The 15,199-nt window shown below is 36.5% G+C and overlaps 1 protein-coding gene across 2 annotated transcripts in view; it reads left to right on the top strand.

Moving 5' to 3' along the window:
- Strn (striatin) overlaps positions 1-15,199 on the top strand; it is a 148,817-nt gene that overhangs the window by 66,627 nt on the left and 66,991 nt on the right. For both annotated transcript variants that reach the window (XM_004627613.2, XM_023711266.1), the window contains exon 3: positions 14,748-14,821. In XM_004627613.2, the coding sequence (XP_004627670.1) occupies positions 14,748-14,821 (74 nt within the window). The remainder of the gene's footprint in view (positions 1-14,747; positions 14,822-15,199) is intronic.

Raw genomic sequence — 15,199 nt, 5'->3', positions numbered from 1 at the left:
TTTTGCGGAACCAGGGATTGAACTCAGGCCCTTGCGCTTGCCAGGGAAGCGCTTATTCCACTGAGCTATCTCCCCAGCCCTAAAAATATCTTGAGAGATGGTTTGAAAACCATATTAGTAGATGATCTTTAAAAAGTTGAATTTGTGGGGCGAGGGTTCTAGAAATCAAACTCAGGACGTCACACTTGCCAGGCAGGTGCAGTATCACTGAGCTAAGTCCTAGCAAAAGTTGAGATTTAAAGAACAAATTATCTATTTATTTATTTTTTGGTACAAGGTCTCACTATTCAGCTCAGACTCATAGTGATCTTCCTGTCTCAGCCTCTCCAGCACTGGAATTACAGACATGTGCCACCACACCTGGTTTTTGTGGCTGGCACAGTGTGCCCAGGGTTCTGGGACTGGCATGGCACATGGTACTGGGGATCAAACCCAGGTCGTTGCACTTGCCAGGCAGGCACTTAGACCACCAAACTGTCTCTCCAGCCCAAAACATTGAGATCTTAGTGACTAAATTGTAGACTTAACAAAAGATAGAATAACAGCATTAATAACTATTTATCGATTAGCTAGTGTTTATCAGGTCCCAAGCATCAAGTAATTTAAATAGAGCAATAGCGCTATGGTGGGGGATTTTTTTTTGGCTCACTCAGGATGCCTTAAGGGCAGTTCTGGTAAGGCATGAAGATCTGGGGATCTAACCACAGAATTCTGAGCCTGACTGCTTTGCTTAAACAGGCACTTAAACAACTGAGCTAATGGGCAGGCCCCCAGGACTGTTGTGAAGCCTGCACTGTTTACCAGTATTAAGCTATCTCGTAACATAGAACAGTTGAAATATACAAATACTGGACAGGGATGTTGTATGTGGGTGTGCTTGCATGCAAGTGTGCATATCTAAACTTGTAAAAACAGAACTGAGGTAAGGTATGATGGATGCTATCATAGAATTATGTAGTGAGTATATATAGAATGAGGTCACAAAGAAGGGAGTGGATATTACCACCTGGAAGATGGAACTATAAAAGAGGCATAGTTAGAGGAGATGAAATTCAAGCAGCATCCTGAATAAGGTGCTTGCCAGTTGGATATGATAGTAAAGACCTGGTGCAAAGTTGAGTAATATGTTTAGCAATTTGTAATCATTGTGTGAGAGGGTAAGGTTTTGTGATTTGATGCTATTGAAAGGTTTTTAAGCATAAAACAGTGTGAAATATATATTTAGAAAGATCACCCTGATCTCAGTTTGGGTGCTGTACTGGGAAGATCTGTTAATACAGGCAGCAAGATTCAGTTTAAGATGAGGAATGATAGCAATAGCTGCACAAACAGGTTTCACTTATAAATCATTTTAAATAGAGATAATTATAAAATTTGTAAATGATTTAAAAATGTGGAAATGATATAAGAGGTAAGGGAGAAAGAAAATTCAAGAATTGCTCCCAGATAGTGTTTGAGATAGAATAAGTGTGATGGAATTAGAAATATTTGAGGAAAACGCAAAGGAAGAAGAGCCAGCAGAGCAATCGAAAGGGAAGGAGACAACAGGACTTTGGAGGCAAAGTAGCAGAGGAAGGAAGGAGTTAGACACTTGGAAATGCCAAGCAATGTTCATGTAAAATGTGCACTGAAAACTTGGATTTGCCAGTTGGGTATTTGTTGGTATATTTGCCAGAAAAACTTCAGTAAGGTGGCAGGAACGTAAGCCAGATCATAGGGATAAAGTGAGAAGGTTGATAAAGTGGAGGCAGATTTAGTCACTTTACCCTGAAAAAGTCTGACTTTAAAGAACACAAGAGATAAAAACTGGTTGAGTCTAGGGAACATTCTCTTCTTTTCTTAAACTAATGGCAGCCTCCTATTATAGTATCGTATTCTGTATCTTTTGCATTTTGTGGGAAGATTTGAGATTTAAGATTATTCTTTTTTTTTTTTTTTTTCCAGAACTGGGGATTGAACTCAGGCTCTTGTGCTTGCCAGGCAAGCGCTTATTTATTTATTAATTATTTATTTTCCGGGACCAGGGATTGAACTCAGGCCCTTGTGCTTGCCAGGCAAGCGCTTATTCTACTAAGCTATCTCCCCAGCCTCTTAAAATTTAATAAATTACGGAATAAGATATATTTCGTTGTGCCTTAGAGTTCTAACACATTTCAGTACTCTTCCAAAATCATTTTTTCTAATGTTTTGTTTTATTTTATTTTTTGCTGTACCGGGGATTAAACTCAGGACCCTGTGCTTGCCAGTCAAGCATTTATTCTACTGAGCTATCTCCCCAGCCCTCTAATGTTTTAATATTAGGGCTTAACTTTTTTTTTTTTTTTTTTGGTGCTCTAGAACAATTTAATGCTCTTCATTCTAAAATTAATTTCCTAATGCCTTAATGCCAGGAATTTGAAAACATATTTTTGTTTGTCTGTTTATTTGTTTTGTCGCTGACTCAGCTTGCTCTGTGGGCAGGGCTGGCGTGGCATGTGGTGCCAGGATTGGACCGCAGTTCCTGCTTGCTTGCCTAAGCAGGCACTTTAGACCGCTGAGCTATCTTGCTGGCCCCAAAAGGAGATATCTTTCTGATTTAGTTCTCCGAAGTACTAGGGATTGCGGGCGTATAGCAATATCACCCATCAGAAGAATATTTGTGTTCTTGATTCATTTTGATTTATTGTTACAATAAATTTCAGGCATTTTGTCATGAACCAGTAAGGATCATGGTTAATCTAAACATTGTGTTTAGATTTTTTAAGTAGTCCCACTTTAAGATCCAAAATTAAGTAAAAATTGAATCTAACCTAATAGATGGGTTACTTACTTAGCAAGGGTTTTATCAAACCATTCCTCAAAGGTGACAGAACTCACAAAAGAAGTAAATTTACACATGAATTTTCAAGAATACACAGTGTGGCCCCATTTATCAGTACACAGCTGTAATCCTAGCATGTAGGGAAGTGTAGCCAGGAGGATCACAAGTTTTAGCACAGCTGGGGCAATTGAATGACTTAGCGAAAACTGTCTCAAAATTTTTTCTTTTAAAAGGACTGAGGCTTTATTTAGCTCCATGTGAAGGTCTTGGGTACTGCAAAATAAAACCAGAAAGTAACCCTTTAATATGAGAGTTACTCAGGAAGTTGTATTTTAAGGAATTTCAAATGCTAAAAAATACATTGTGAAGCATTTCTCCCGTATTTCCCGTTTCTCTGCATTCACTGCTACTTTTATCCACACTACTGTAAGAACGCACCTGTCTTCCTTGCTCTAATATTTCCACATTCCAGTTCATCTTCTGTGACCACAGAATTCATTTTGTAAACACAAGTGGAATAATTGTGTTACATTCCTGCTTTTAAAATATTTGTCTAATTCCGAAGGTATTCCTTTGCAAACAGGCCCAGTGCATTTGGATACCAAACACATTTGGTTTTATAGTGGGTCTTTTTTTTTTTTCTGTGATATTCTTCAAAGAAATAACCTCTCTATCCATCCATTTATGTGGCTGGAAAACTAATATTTTTTAAGATTTAACTAAAATTTCATGTGCTTCCATTTTATTTACTGTATTTGACATTACTTTTGGCAGAATTAGATAATCCTGAAACACATTCTTTTTTTTTTTTTTTTTTAATGTATTTGGTACAGGGTCTTATTACGCAGCTCAGATTTGTAGTAATCCTCCAGTTTTCAGCCTCCCCAGCACTGGGATTACATGTGTGCACCACCATGCCCAATCTTGGTGGCCAACTCAGTATATGCCTTGGGATGGGGCCAGTGTGGTGTATGGTCCCGGTGATGGAACCCCAGTCCCTATGGTTGCTTAAGCAGGCGTTTAGTCAGTTGAGCTATCTCACCGGCCCCCTGAACTCCGCAAAAAAAAAAAAAAGCATCTTCTTGTTACTACCCTCATCTAACTACATGCTGAAGTTTATTCCCAGTAGTCAGCATACTACTTGGCATATCATAATTTGATGATGATGATGATGATGATGATGATGATGATGATGATGATGATGATTTTTTTTTTTTTTTTTTTGGCAGAACCGGGGATTGAACTCAGGTCCTGCGTTTGCCAGGCAAGCGCTTTTTCTACTGAGCCATCTCCCCAGCCCCTCAATGATTATTCACTGAACTTAATCATTTTTAATGGAAATGTGATTTGGCCTATTATGTTATATTCCAAGCACATGAATGATAATAGGTTTTAAAACAAAGAATGACATTTTTAGTTCCTTAAACTGGTCTTGAATTTAATTGATTCAAATGCACTTCCTGTTTCAGCCTCAAAAGGAGCTGGGACTTTAGAGATGCACTGCAACACCTAGTTTATTAAAAACTTTGTTAATTTATCCAGTAAGTCCAATTGAAGAGTCTAGCTATCTGTTAAACACAGAGCTGTATTAAATATGAGATCTGATTATTTGTCCTTTAATCAGAATAAGACAGGAAAAAAAAAGCAGGGAACAAGAAGATTAAGTAAGCTGAAGTCTTAAAACTATGGGAAACTGAGTGAGAAAATATTTTAGCATATTCAAAGGGAATGTTAGGAAGCTTGAGGAAGGGTCTGTAATTAAAATACTTTTTTGTGAATTTAATATATCACTAGGGAGACCTTGATTTAAGGGACCATAGCTTTCATAAAGGCAGCTGTTCTTTACCTGCTGGGGAGATGGCTCAGTAGAATAAGCGCTTTCCTGGCAAGTGCAAGGGTCTGAGTTCAATCCCCGTTTCTGGGAAAAAAAAAAAAAAAAATTGTATGAAATGTTACACAAAATTTATGTTACTACTTTTGATTTTTATTTTGTAAATTTTGTTGCAGTTTTACTTGAGACCACTAGAATGCACTGTAATGCAGTATATGTTTGAAAATTTATATAAAATTTAAATAAACTTTATAAAATTTTATTGCCACTCTTATAGTAGATGTTGTTAGAAAATATGAAGAATTACAGTTACATTAATCTTATTGCTAGGTTTATACCTGTAGTCGCAGCACTTAGGAGTCTGAGGTAAGAAGATTGCCATGACTTCCAGGACATCCTGGGCTACATTGTTCGAAACAAGTCTGATTTATATAGCAAGACTATGTTGTAAAAAGAATCTTATTTATTTTCTTGTGATTGTAAGTCAATTTAATATCTTTAAATTTTACCTTCCGATAATGAACATTATTACAAATATACTGAAATAGAATTGGGAAAATTTAGTCTGATGGATTAAATCTTTGTGACTTAGAGAGATGGAAAATATGTCCTAATTTGGACTAAATATATTTACTGAGATTTTTTAAAAACAAATGGATACATATAGCTTATTAACCAGTAACAACAAAATGTCTCCTTTCTGCCACAGTTCAGTGATTTCCTTCCCAAGAAACTTAATGACTGATGTCTTATATATCATCCTTCTGGAAATATTTTACTCATATGAAATATATATACAAACTATATAGAAACATTTAGAGATATATTGTATGTAATATTTTGTGTCTTTCTGTTAGGTTAGAGATCATAATCCATATTCACACAAAACATTTTGGTTTTTTTCTTCTGTTACTGAGTATCAAACCCAGAGGTCCTCTAACACTGAGGTACATTTTTATTTTGAGACAGGGTCTTGCTAAGTTGCCCAGCCTGACTTTGAATTTAGATGTTCCTGCCTCCACTTCTCAAATAGCTGAGATACAAAGTTATCCCATTTTCTCCTATCATTTTCCTTCTTCATGGATACTTTTTTTCCCCTTCTCCTCTGTCCATCTCTAGTTTGCCTGCCTATGTTTATTTTTACATGTACATAATACATTTCAATTCCCTTTTCATCCTCTTTCCCTCTCCCCCCTTACTCCATCTCTTGATTCCCTTCCCCTTTGAGAAAGATCTATCTTCCTACTGCCTATCATATAATTTTTATTTTGCTCTTTATAAAGAAGAGGCACCTTGTGATGTTTAAGCTTATATGTGATTTATTTCACTTAACATAATGAACTCAAAGTGCATCCATTTTCCTATAAATCCCTTAAGATTGTCTTTCTTTATGGCAGAATAGTACTCCATTATGTGAAAATACCACATTTTCCTTATCTCTTCATCTATTGATGGACATATAGGGCCACTTTCATGCTTTAGCTGTTAGGAATTGTGCTATTGTGAGTATGGGTATCCATGTATCACTGTAGATGCTTTTAACTCTTTGGGCAGATACCTAGAAGAGTAACTAGGTCAGACGGAATGTCTAGTTTTATAGTTTTTGAGGTGCTCCACTTGACTCATAGTGGTTCTATTAGTTTACATTCCTACTAGCAATGTAGAAAGATACACCCTCATCCCACCCCACCTATGCTTGTGCCCCTTGCAGGCTTCTTCCTTTGTACTTATTTGATTTCTTGATGATTACTGTTCTTTTTGGAGTGATAATGGTTGGAATTTCAATCTTATTTATCACTTTTCTAATGATCAGAGATGGTTGAATATTTCTTCATATAATTATTGGCCATTTGTATTTCTTTTGTGAAGTGTCTGTTCATTTTACTTGTCCCTTTTTTTGGGGGGGGGGGGCAGAACCAGGGATTGAACTCAAGCCCTTGCGCTTGCCAGGGAAGCGCTTATTCTACTGAGGCATCTCCCCAGCCCAACTTGTCCCTTTTTTGATAGATCTTTATTTTGGAGAGTCTAATTTTTTTGAGTTCTTTGTATATTCTAGATATTAGTCCTTTTTTTCTTTATGTAATACAGGCTGACCTTGAACTCACAACAATCTTCCTGCCTCAGTCTCTAGAGTACTGGGATTAAAGGCATGTACCACCACACCTATTAGTTCTTTTTGTGAGGAATAGTTGGCAAATTAAGTTGTCTTTCCTTGCTATTGGTTGTTTCTTTTGCTGTGTATAAGTTTTTTAATTTGATATGATTCCATTTGTTGAGTCTTGAGTACTATTTCCTGTGGAATTTGAGTTCTGTTCAGAAGGTTTTTGCCTTTGTGAATGCAGTTGTTTTTTGTTTTTGTTTTGGTGCTAGGAATCAAATTCAGTACCTTGCACTTGCCAGGCAGGCAATGCGCCACTGAGCTTTATCCCGTCCTTGTCTTTGTGAATGACTTTAAAAGTTTTACCAACTATTTTATCTTCCTGCAGATTGTGTTTTTGTTTTAACATTTAATCCTCTTGATCCATGTTGATTTCAGTTTGTATATGATAAGATACTGGTCTAGATTCGATCTTCTGCATGTGTATAGCCAGTTTTCCCAGCACCATTTATAGAAGAGGTTATCTTGGGGAACTAAGGCAGCAGTATCATTGCAAGGTCAAGGCTGTACTGGACAACATTGTTTAAGGCCAATCTGAACTACATAGTGAGACCTTGTCTCAGAAAAAAAAAAAAAAAAGGACAAAAAGAGGCTATATTTCATCCAGTGTATGTTTTTGGCCCTTTTTTCAAAAATCAATTAGTTGTGTGTGCCTGGGGTTGTTTCTGCATCATATATTTATAGGCCATTATCCTAGAAACATATATTCATTTCAAATACTGATCTTCTCTTTAGGTTCCTGAATTTGGCAGGGAGTCTAATTCTTTTTTTTTTTTTTTTCAGTTTTCTATATTCTAAACGGTAGTCCTTTGTCTGAAGAGTAACTGGCAATTTTTTTTTTTTTTCATTCTGTAGATTGCTTCACTCTGTTGGTGGTTTCCACTGTTGTGCAGCTTTTTAATTTTATGTAATCCTATTTGATGATTCTTAGAATTATTTCATGTACAAACAAGTTGTATTTCTTGTACAACTTCCTTGTTCAGAAAGTCTTTGCCTATGCTTCATATCATCAAGAGTTTTGTCTGTCTTGTCTTCTAAAAGATTAAATGCTTCGTTTTTAATATTTAGACCTTTGTTCCAATTTGATTTTAGTTTGGTGCATGATGAGATATATGGTTATAGATTAAATCATGATATGTGGATAGATGCTTTCTCCAGCACCATTTAAAGAGGCTGTCTTTCTTCCAGTGAAAGTATCTGGCCTCTTTGTCAAAGATACAGTATCTGAGTGTACCTGGAATTGTTTCTGTATTCTTTTTTTCTGTTTCATTGATCCACAAGTCTTATTTTGTTTTTGCTTTTGCCAATACCATGCTATTTTTATCACAGTAGCTTTGTAGTGTAAGTTGAAGTGCGGGATTGTGATGGCCCCTGCCTTTCTGTTCTTACCCAGAATTGCTTTTGGTACTTTACTTCTCTTCTGGTCCTCTGAGTTTTAGGATTGATTTCTCTAGTTTGGTGAGGAATGCTATTGGTATTTTGACTGGGATTGCATTTGTTTTGGATGTTTGGCCATTTTGAATATATTAGTTCTGCTTGTCCAGGAGAAGGGGCTATCTTTCCATTTTCTTTCTTTCTTTTTTTTTTTTTTTTTTTTTTTCTTGGAACAGGGGATTGAACTCAGGCCCTTGCGCTTGCCAGTGAAGACCTTATTCCACTGAACCATCTCCCTGGCCCCTTATCTTTCCATTTTCTGATAGTCTCTTTGAGCTCCCTTTTTCAGAGCACTGTGGTTTTTATTGTAAAGGTCTTTTGCTTCTTTAGGTTAATTTCTAAGTATGATATGTATCTTGATGCTATTTTGAAAAATACTGTTTCCTTAATTTATCTCTGCATGTTTTTTAATAGCGTACAGGAACACTATTGAGTTTTGAGCATTGACTATCTTGCTATGCTACTAAATTTGTTCTAGGAGTCTTTTGGTGAAATTTTTGTGGTCTTCTATATAGAGGATCATGACCTCTACATAGGTCATTTAACTTCTCTTCCTATGTATGTCCTTTTTATTTTTTTCTCTTGCCTAATTGCTCTGGCTAATGTTCAAGAACAGGAGTTGTGACACTGAACATCCTTATCCTTGTCTTGTTCCTGATATTAGAGGGGAAGCTTTCAGTTTCTTTACATTTAAAATGATGTTGGCCATTGATTTGTTTGGCCATAGGTGGTTTCTATCAGATTGAGATGGAGACCTTCCATACCTATTTTCTTCAGAGTTTTTTTTTTTTTTTTTAATTGGGAACAAAAGTATATTTTTAGAATTAGCCAGTTGGACTCAGTCCCAATGAATTATCATCAGGAGCCAGTTGAACATATGCCGCCTTCTCTCCATCAGTCCTGATTAGGGTATTGACCATGGCAACATTGATGTCATAGAGCTTCTTTGGTTTGGTGCTTATTGGCTTTGACATCCATGATGAACACGAGTGTGTTGTTGTCCTTGATCTTTTTCATGGCTGACTGTAGTCAGAGGGAACTTGATGATGGCATAGTGGTCAAGCTTGTTTCTCCTGGGAGTGCTCTTCTGAGGGTATTTGAGCTGCCTCCAGAGCTGAAGTGTCTTGGGACAGCAGAAGGTGGGTGGTGTTTGTATCTTCTTTTTGTGGCTGTGGATGCCTTTCAGCATGGCCTTTTTGGCCTTTAAAGCTTTTGCTTTGGCTTCATCTTTGGGAGGGTCAGGGGCTTCCTTCTTCGCCTTCGGTGCCATCTTGGTAAAAAGGCCCAGAGAGGTTTTTTTTTTTGTTTTTGTTTTTTTTTTTTTTTTTTTTTTTTTTTTGTTTTTGTGAAACCGGGGATTGAACTCAGGCCCTTGTGCTTGCCAGGGAAGCACTTATTCCACTGAGCCATGTCCCCGGCCCCTAGAGTTCTTTATCATGAATGGATATTAGATTTTGTCAGATGCTTTTTCTGTTGAGATAATCATGTGATTTTTTTTTTAAACATTTATTTATTTATGTGTGTGTGTGTGTGGCTAGCTCAGCCCACCAGGGGGCGGGGCTGGCTGGCATGTGGTGCTGGGGATCGAACCGCGGTCCCTGTGCTTTGCCAAGCTTGTTCCAAGTAGGTGCTTTAGACCACTGAGCCACCTCTCCAGCCCCATGTGATTTTTTGATATTGCTTCTATTTATATGGTGCATTATATTTATTATTTGCATATGTTTAACCATTCTTGCATCCCTGGAATGCAACCTGCTTGGTCATGATGTCTGATGCATTCTCTTTGTCAATATCTTATTGAGAGTTTTTGCATCTATATTCATTAAAAAGATTGACCTGAAGTTCTCTTTTTTTGGTTGGAGCCTTTTCCAACTTCGAAGTCAAAATAATGCTTACTTTCGGAAATGATTTTAGGCACACTGCTTGTTTTTAGACTTCATTGAAGAATTTGAGAAGTATTGGTGTTAACTCTTCTCTAAAGTTCTTAAAGAATTTGGCAGTTAATCTATCAAGACCTAGGTTTTCATTAGTTAGTAGGGTGTTTTTTTTTATTTTATTTTATTTTATTTTTTTAGTTTCATTGTTATTAGGCTATTCAGGATTTTTGTATCTTCGTCCAAATGTGATAGTTATATGTATCAGGAACTCTCTCCATTTCTTCTGAATTTTCCATTTTATTCAGGTATAGGTTCTCAAAGTAGTTACCAGTAAACTTCTGGATTTTGAAAGAATGAGTTGTGATTTTGCCTTTTGTCATTTCTTTTTTTTCATAGAAAGAATCTCGCTATGTAATTTAGGCTGGTCTGAATTTGCTTGTGTATTCTAGCTTGGCCTCCAATGGTACTCCCAACTCAGTCTCTCACATGCTGGGATTATAAGTGTACACTGCCATGCCTAGCTGTCCTTGTAATTTCTTATTGCATAAATTGGAGCCTTATTTGGTAAGATTGGTTAAGGGTTTGTCTAATTTGATCCTTTTGAAGAACTAACTGTTCAACTCATTGCTTTGTATTTTTCTTTTTAGTCTCAATTTCATTAATTTCTTACCTTTATAATTTGCTTCCTTCTACTAGCTTTAGATTCGGATTGTTCTTATTTTTCTAGACTCTTTGGGTGCATCATTAGGTTATTTATTTGAACTTGCTCTGATGATATGGGCATTTACCACTGTAAACATCCCTCTTAGGACTGCTTTCTCTTTGTGTCCCATAGGTTCCTTTATGTCACACTGGCATTATAATTTAATTGTAGAAAGTGACTAATTTCTTCCTTAATTTCATGTGACCCATTGATTATTCAAGAGGTATGGTTTAACTTCTATATGTTTGCATATTTTTATGATTTGATAATATGCATGGGATATATATGTGTGTGTATATATATATTTGTTGTTGTTTGCATTTATATAAGCATGTTTTCTGGGCTGGTATAGGGTTTATTTTGGAAATAGTCCCATGTGCTTCTTTTTTTTTTTTTTTTTTTCCCCAAAACCGGGGATTGAACTCAGGCCCTTGCGCTTGCCAGGGAAGCACTCATTCCACTGAGCCATCTCCTCGGCCCCTCCCATGTGCTTCTGAGAAGAAGGTGTATTGTACTGTTGTTGGATGGAACACTGTATAGATGATTAATTAAGGCCATCTGTTTGAAGGTTTAGTTCAACTCTTGTTATTTATTTTTTTAGCTAGTTAATCTGTTTGTGACAGTGGAGTATGGAGGGTCCCCCAGTACAATTGTATTGGTATTTATCTGATTTTTCAAGTCCATTAGTGTTTGCTTTATGAAGTTAGGCATGGTGGTAGTTGGTGTATATATGTTTATAATATGTTACGTTTTCTTGTTGAATTGTTCCCTTAACCAATATATAGTACCCCCCCCTTTTTTTCTCATTTCTGATCAGTTCTGACTTGAAATCCATTTTGTCTGATATTATTCCTGCTTTTTGGTGGGTTCCTCTTGTTGTTTTCCATCCTTGAGCTTATCTGTTTTTTTATTTGAAAATGTTACTTGTATGGTGCATATCAATGGGTTTTGTTTCTTGATCCATTCTGCCAGTATGTTTTTGGCAAGGGAATTGAGACCATTCAGGTTGAAAAATAATAATAAAAGGTAGTAACTTATTCCTGTTACTGCATTTTTTTCCTGTTGCTGATTTCCTTTTTTCCCATTTGCTTAGCTATTCATCTGGCTGGGTATATTTTTATTTTTTTCACTTGTCATTGTTGGTTTCATTATCTCTTAAAATATCCTTAAGAATGCCGGTTTTCTGGTTGTGAGTTGCTTTAAGTGCGCCTTATGTTCAAAATACATTATTTCTCCATCAGTTTTTGGTGGAACTGGGGATTAAACTGAGGACCTTGCGCTTGCCGGGAAGCACTTACTCCACTGAGCCATCTCCCTGGCTCTCCCATCAGTTTTGAAGGAAAGTTTTGTAGGATGCATAAGTCAGGCTTGTAAGTTATTAACTTTTTGGGCTTGACACACTTCATTCCAATTAAGTTTCAGATCAAAAATTAGAGAAAAAGAAGGGCTGCAAGGACAGCCAACATTTTGGCCCTAGCCCTTCAAGGTCAGTGAGGACTCAGGACATAGGAGAACCTGTCCTGTAACATCATGTAACTCAGTTTTGTCCCAAATTTACTGATCAAGGAGGTTATGGGGCCACAGAACAACATGATCGATGATGCAGAGTGTGACTGAGGAGAGTCACATGGAGAGAAAACATTCTCTCAGGCTTAACCCTAAGCAATAGCCATGACTAATCCACATGGCTGCCACTGACAAAGGATCTACAAACTGCGGTACAGGGTTTCAGGGTAAATCCTGAGGGGATTTGACTGACCTTGGCAGATACAAAAGTTACATTTTCTTGTTATATAGGTCTTGTTTCATCTTGGTTTTAACGATCTAGCAGAAAAGTATAAAAACGAGATGTGAAAAGTAAAGCCTTACTAATATGCTGAGCTGTAAAAGGCTCAAATCAACAACTTCTGACATTGCCAGTCCTACAGATAACCCACTGCTATTATGGATGGACTACGGGACTATATTGGAATATTTTACTGAATTCAAGCACTTACAATATTTAAATGGCAATGGAATACCCATCTTTAACAAAACTGAACAAAAAGGGATACAAATGAAGGACCATTTTGTATCTGTATATACAAAATAGAATAGATATACAACTACTTTCTCTTAATTCAATGAAAAGAAAGATTTGTACTAATAGTGTTTGGACGGGATATTGTGTCTGCATCTTGTACTATGGAGTAACCACTACGAAGACAGCGTGCAATGTATTAATTATTGAAACTGTCCTACTAATTGGTTTTGAAACTGTCTCGTTGCTGTTTGTTTCTCAATAAAATAAAAACAAAAAAACCCCACTTCATTCCAAGCCCTCCTGGCCTTTATTGTTTATGTAGAGAAGTTGGCTGTGATTCTAATTGGCTACCTGTAGAAGTGATTTGTTGCCTTTTTCTAAGAGCTTTTAATAGTTTGTGCCTGTGATAGACTGGTATCTTGTGTGGTGTGGAGTGGTTCTCTTTTAGTTGTGGCTGTTTGGGCTTCACATACCTGTATGCTTAATTCTTTCTCTAGGGGGTTTCTGCAGTTATTTCTGTGCACAAGGTTTTTTTTTTTTTTTTTTAATTTGTTTTAGTACAGGATATACAGTGTCTCACTACATAGATCGGACTCGTAGTGATCCTCTGTTTTCAGCCTCCCAAGCGCTGGGATTATAGATGCACGCCATCTCGCCCAATCTCAATCGCCATATCAGTGCACCCCTGGGTTTAGGCCGGCACGACTTGTGGTGCTGTGGATTGAACCTGACCCCTGTGCCCTGCCTAAGCAGGCACTTTAGTCCACTGAGCTATCTGCACACAGGTTTCTTTTTATGCTATTTGTGTTGTGTTCTGATTTTTCACTTACTTCAATTACTATTCATCTTTGTATCATCTATCTGCTATTTGATCCATTTTGAATGTTCTCTTGTTGCTTTTAAGGTGTCCTTGAGTAGTTGGTATTTGAAGGTGTCATTTTCTAGTCCTAAAATGCTATCCTCAAACTGGTCACCTCTGCTTTTCTGATTGAAACCTTTACATGGATTCTAGTTCTTTGCTAGCTGGTCATTCATATTTTGTGTTATTCAGCTAGCTTTTTATCAGTGTCTTTTGAGAACTGGATTATATTAGTTATTCATTATTTAGTTATAGCTTCTGTATCTCTCTCTGATCTGTTCTCTAACCTTATCTGTTGTCCTTTTGAGTAATTCAGGTATGTGGCTTATACTAGTCCCTTGCAGCCCACTGGCCTTGGGTTGGCTTCAGGGGGGTGGTCTTTCATTTTTTTCTGAGTAAAAGACAGAGTATCTTAGGAAAAATATACTTAGTATTATTAGAATATCTTATTTAATATTTATGATTTAGGCTACATTTTTGCCTTGGGTAATACATTATAACTATACCTGGTGAATCATAATTACCTGGCAAGGTGCATAATATTATAGATAATTTTAATTTTCATTAAAAACTAAATTTTGAGAAAGTTTAGTGATCTTACACATGTATTTCTCTGTACAAATCTGCTGAACAAGGTAAAGTTCATGTTACACTCATCAAAAAAAAATGTGAGTACTAGGCCGGGGAGATGGCACAGTAGAATAAACACTTCCCTAGCAAGCACAAGGACCAGAGTTCAATCCTCGGTTCCACCAAAAAAAAAAAAAAAAAAAAAGTGAGTAGTACAGGGAGGAGAATGTTTATGGTTCATTTGTAATCAGAGAAAGATTTAAGATTTCTAGTATTGTTCTTTTACTTGGTTACAAAGTAATACTTTGCACTTGATGATCTAACAATAAAAAGGTAAGAGTTTCAGTATTATAACTTTTCATAGCATAGAAGGCTATGAGCCTTTTAAAATTGAACTTTTGCTAGGACTACCGTGTACTACTCCCTTTATGTATTTTAAAGTTCATGTAAATATGTTTTAAGATGGTTTATATTTTCTCATTTCTTTGTTAGAGCCAAATACCACAAGTTGAAATATGGGACAGAATTGAATCAGGGAGAAATGAAGCCTCCAAGCTATGATTCGGGTAAGCTAATTTTAAAGGAAGTTTAAGTGATAAAAAGAAGTTTCTGTCTTGTGTTTTGTGGCAACATTTATAGTTAATTTCTTTTTTTTATGAGCAGAATATATTTATTGAGAGAAAGAAAGCTCCTGTCCAAGAGAGGGACAGGAGGGGGACCCGAGCGGGTAGTTCCCCTGGGAAGTTAATTTCTAATTAGAGTATTTACCTCTTATTTGTGATTTGCTTATCTTTTGCCACTAGTAATTTAGTGTTGTGTAGAACATTTTCCACTACGCTTTTTTTTTTTTTTTTAGCCTATTTTTGCTATATTCTATACTTATTGGAAGTTGAGACTTCATGGGGTAGTAGGCACCAACATAACCTTGTCTTTTTTTTTTTTTT

The sequence above is a fragment of the Octodon degus genome, unplaced genomic scaffold, assembly GCF_000260255.1.
Source record: "Octodon degus isolate 3935 unplaced genomic scaffold, OctDeg1.0 scaffold00020, whole genome shotgun sequence".
Taxonomy (NCBI): domain Eukaryota; kingdom Metazoa; phylum Chordata; class Mammalia; order Rodentia; family Octodontidae; genus Octodon; species Octodon degus.
The sequence above is the reverse complement of the archived record's forward strand: the minus strand, read 5'-3'. Positions and strand labels throughout refer to the sequence as shown.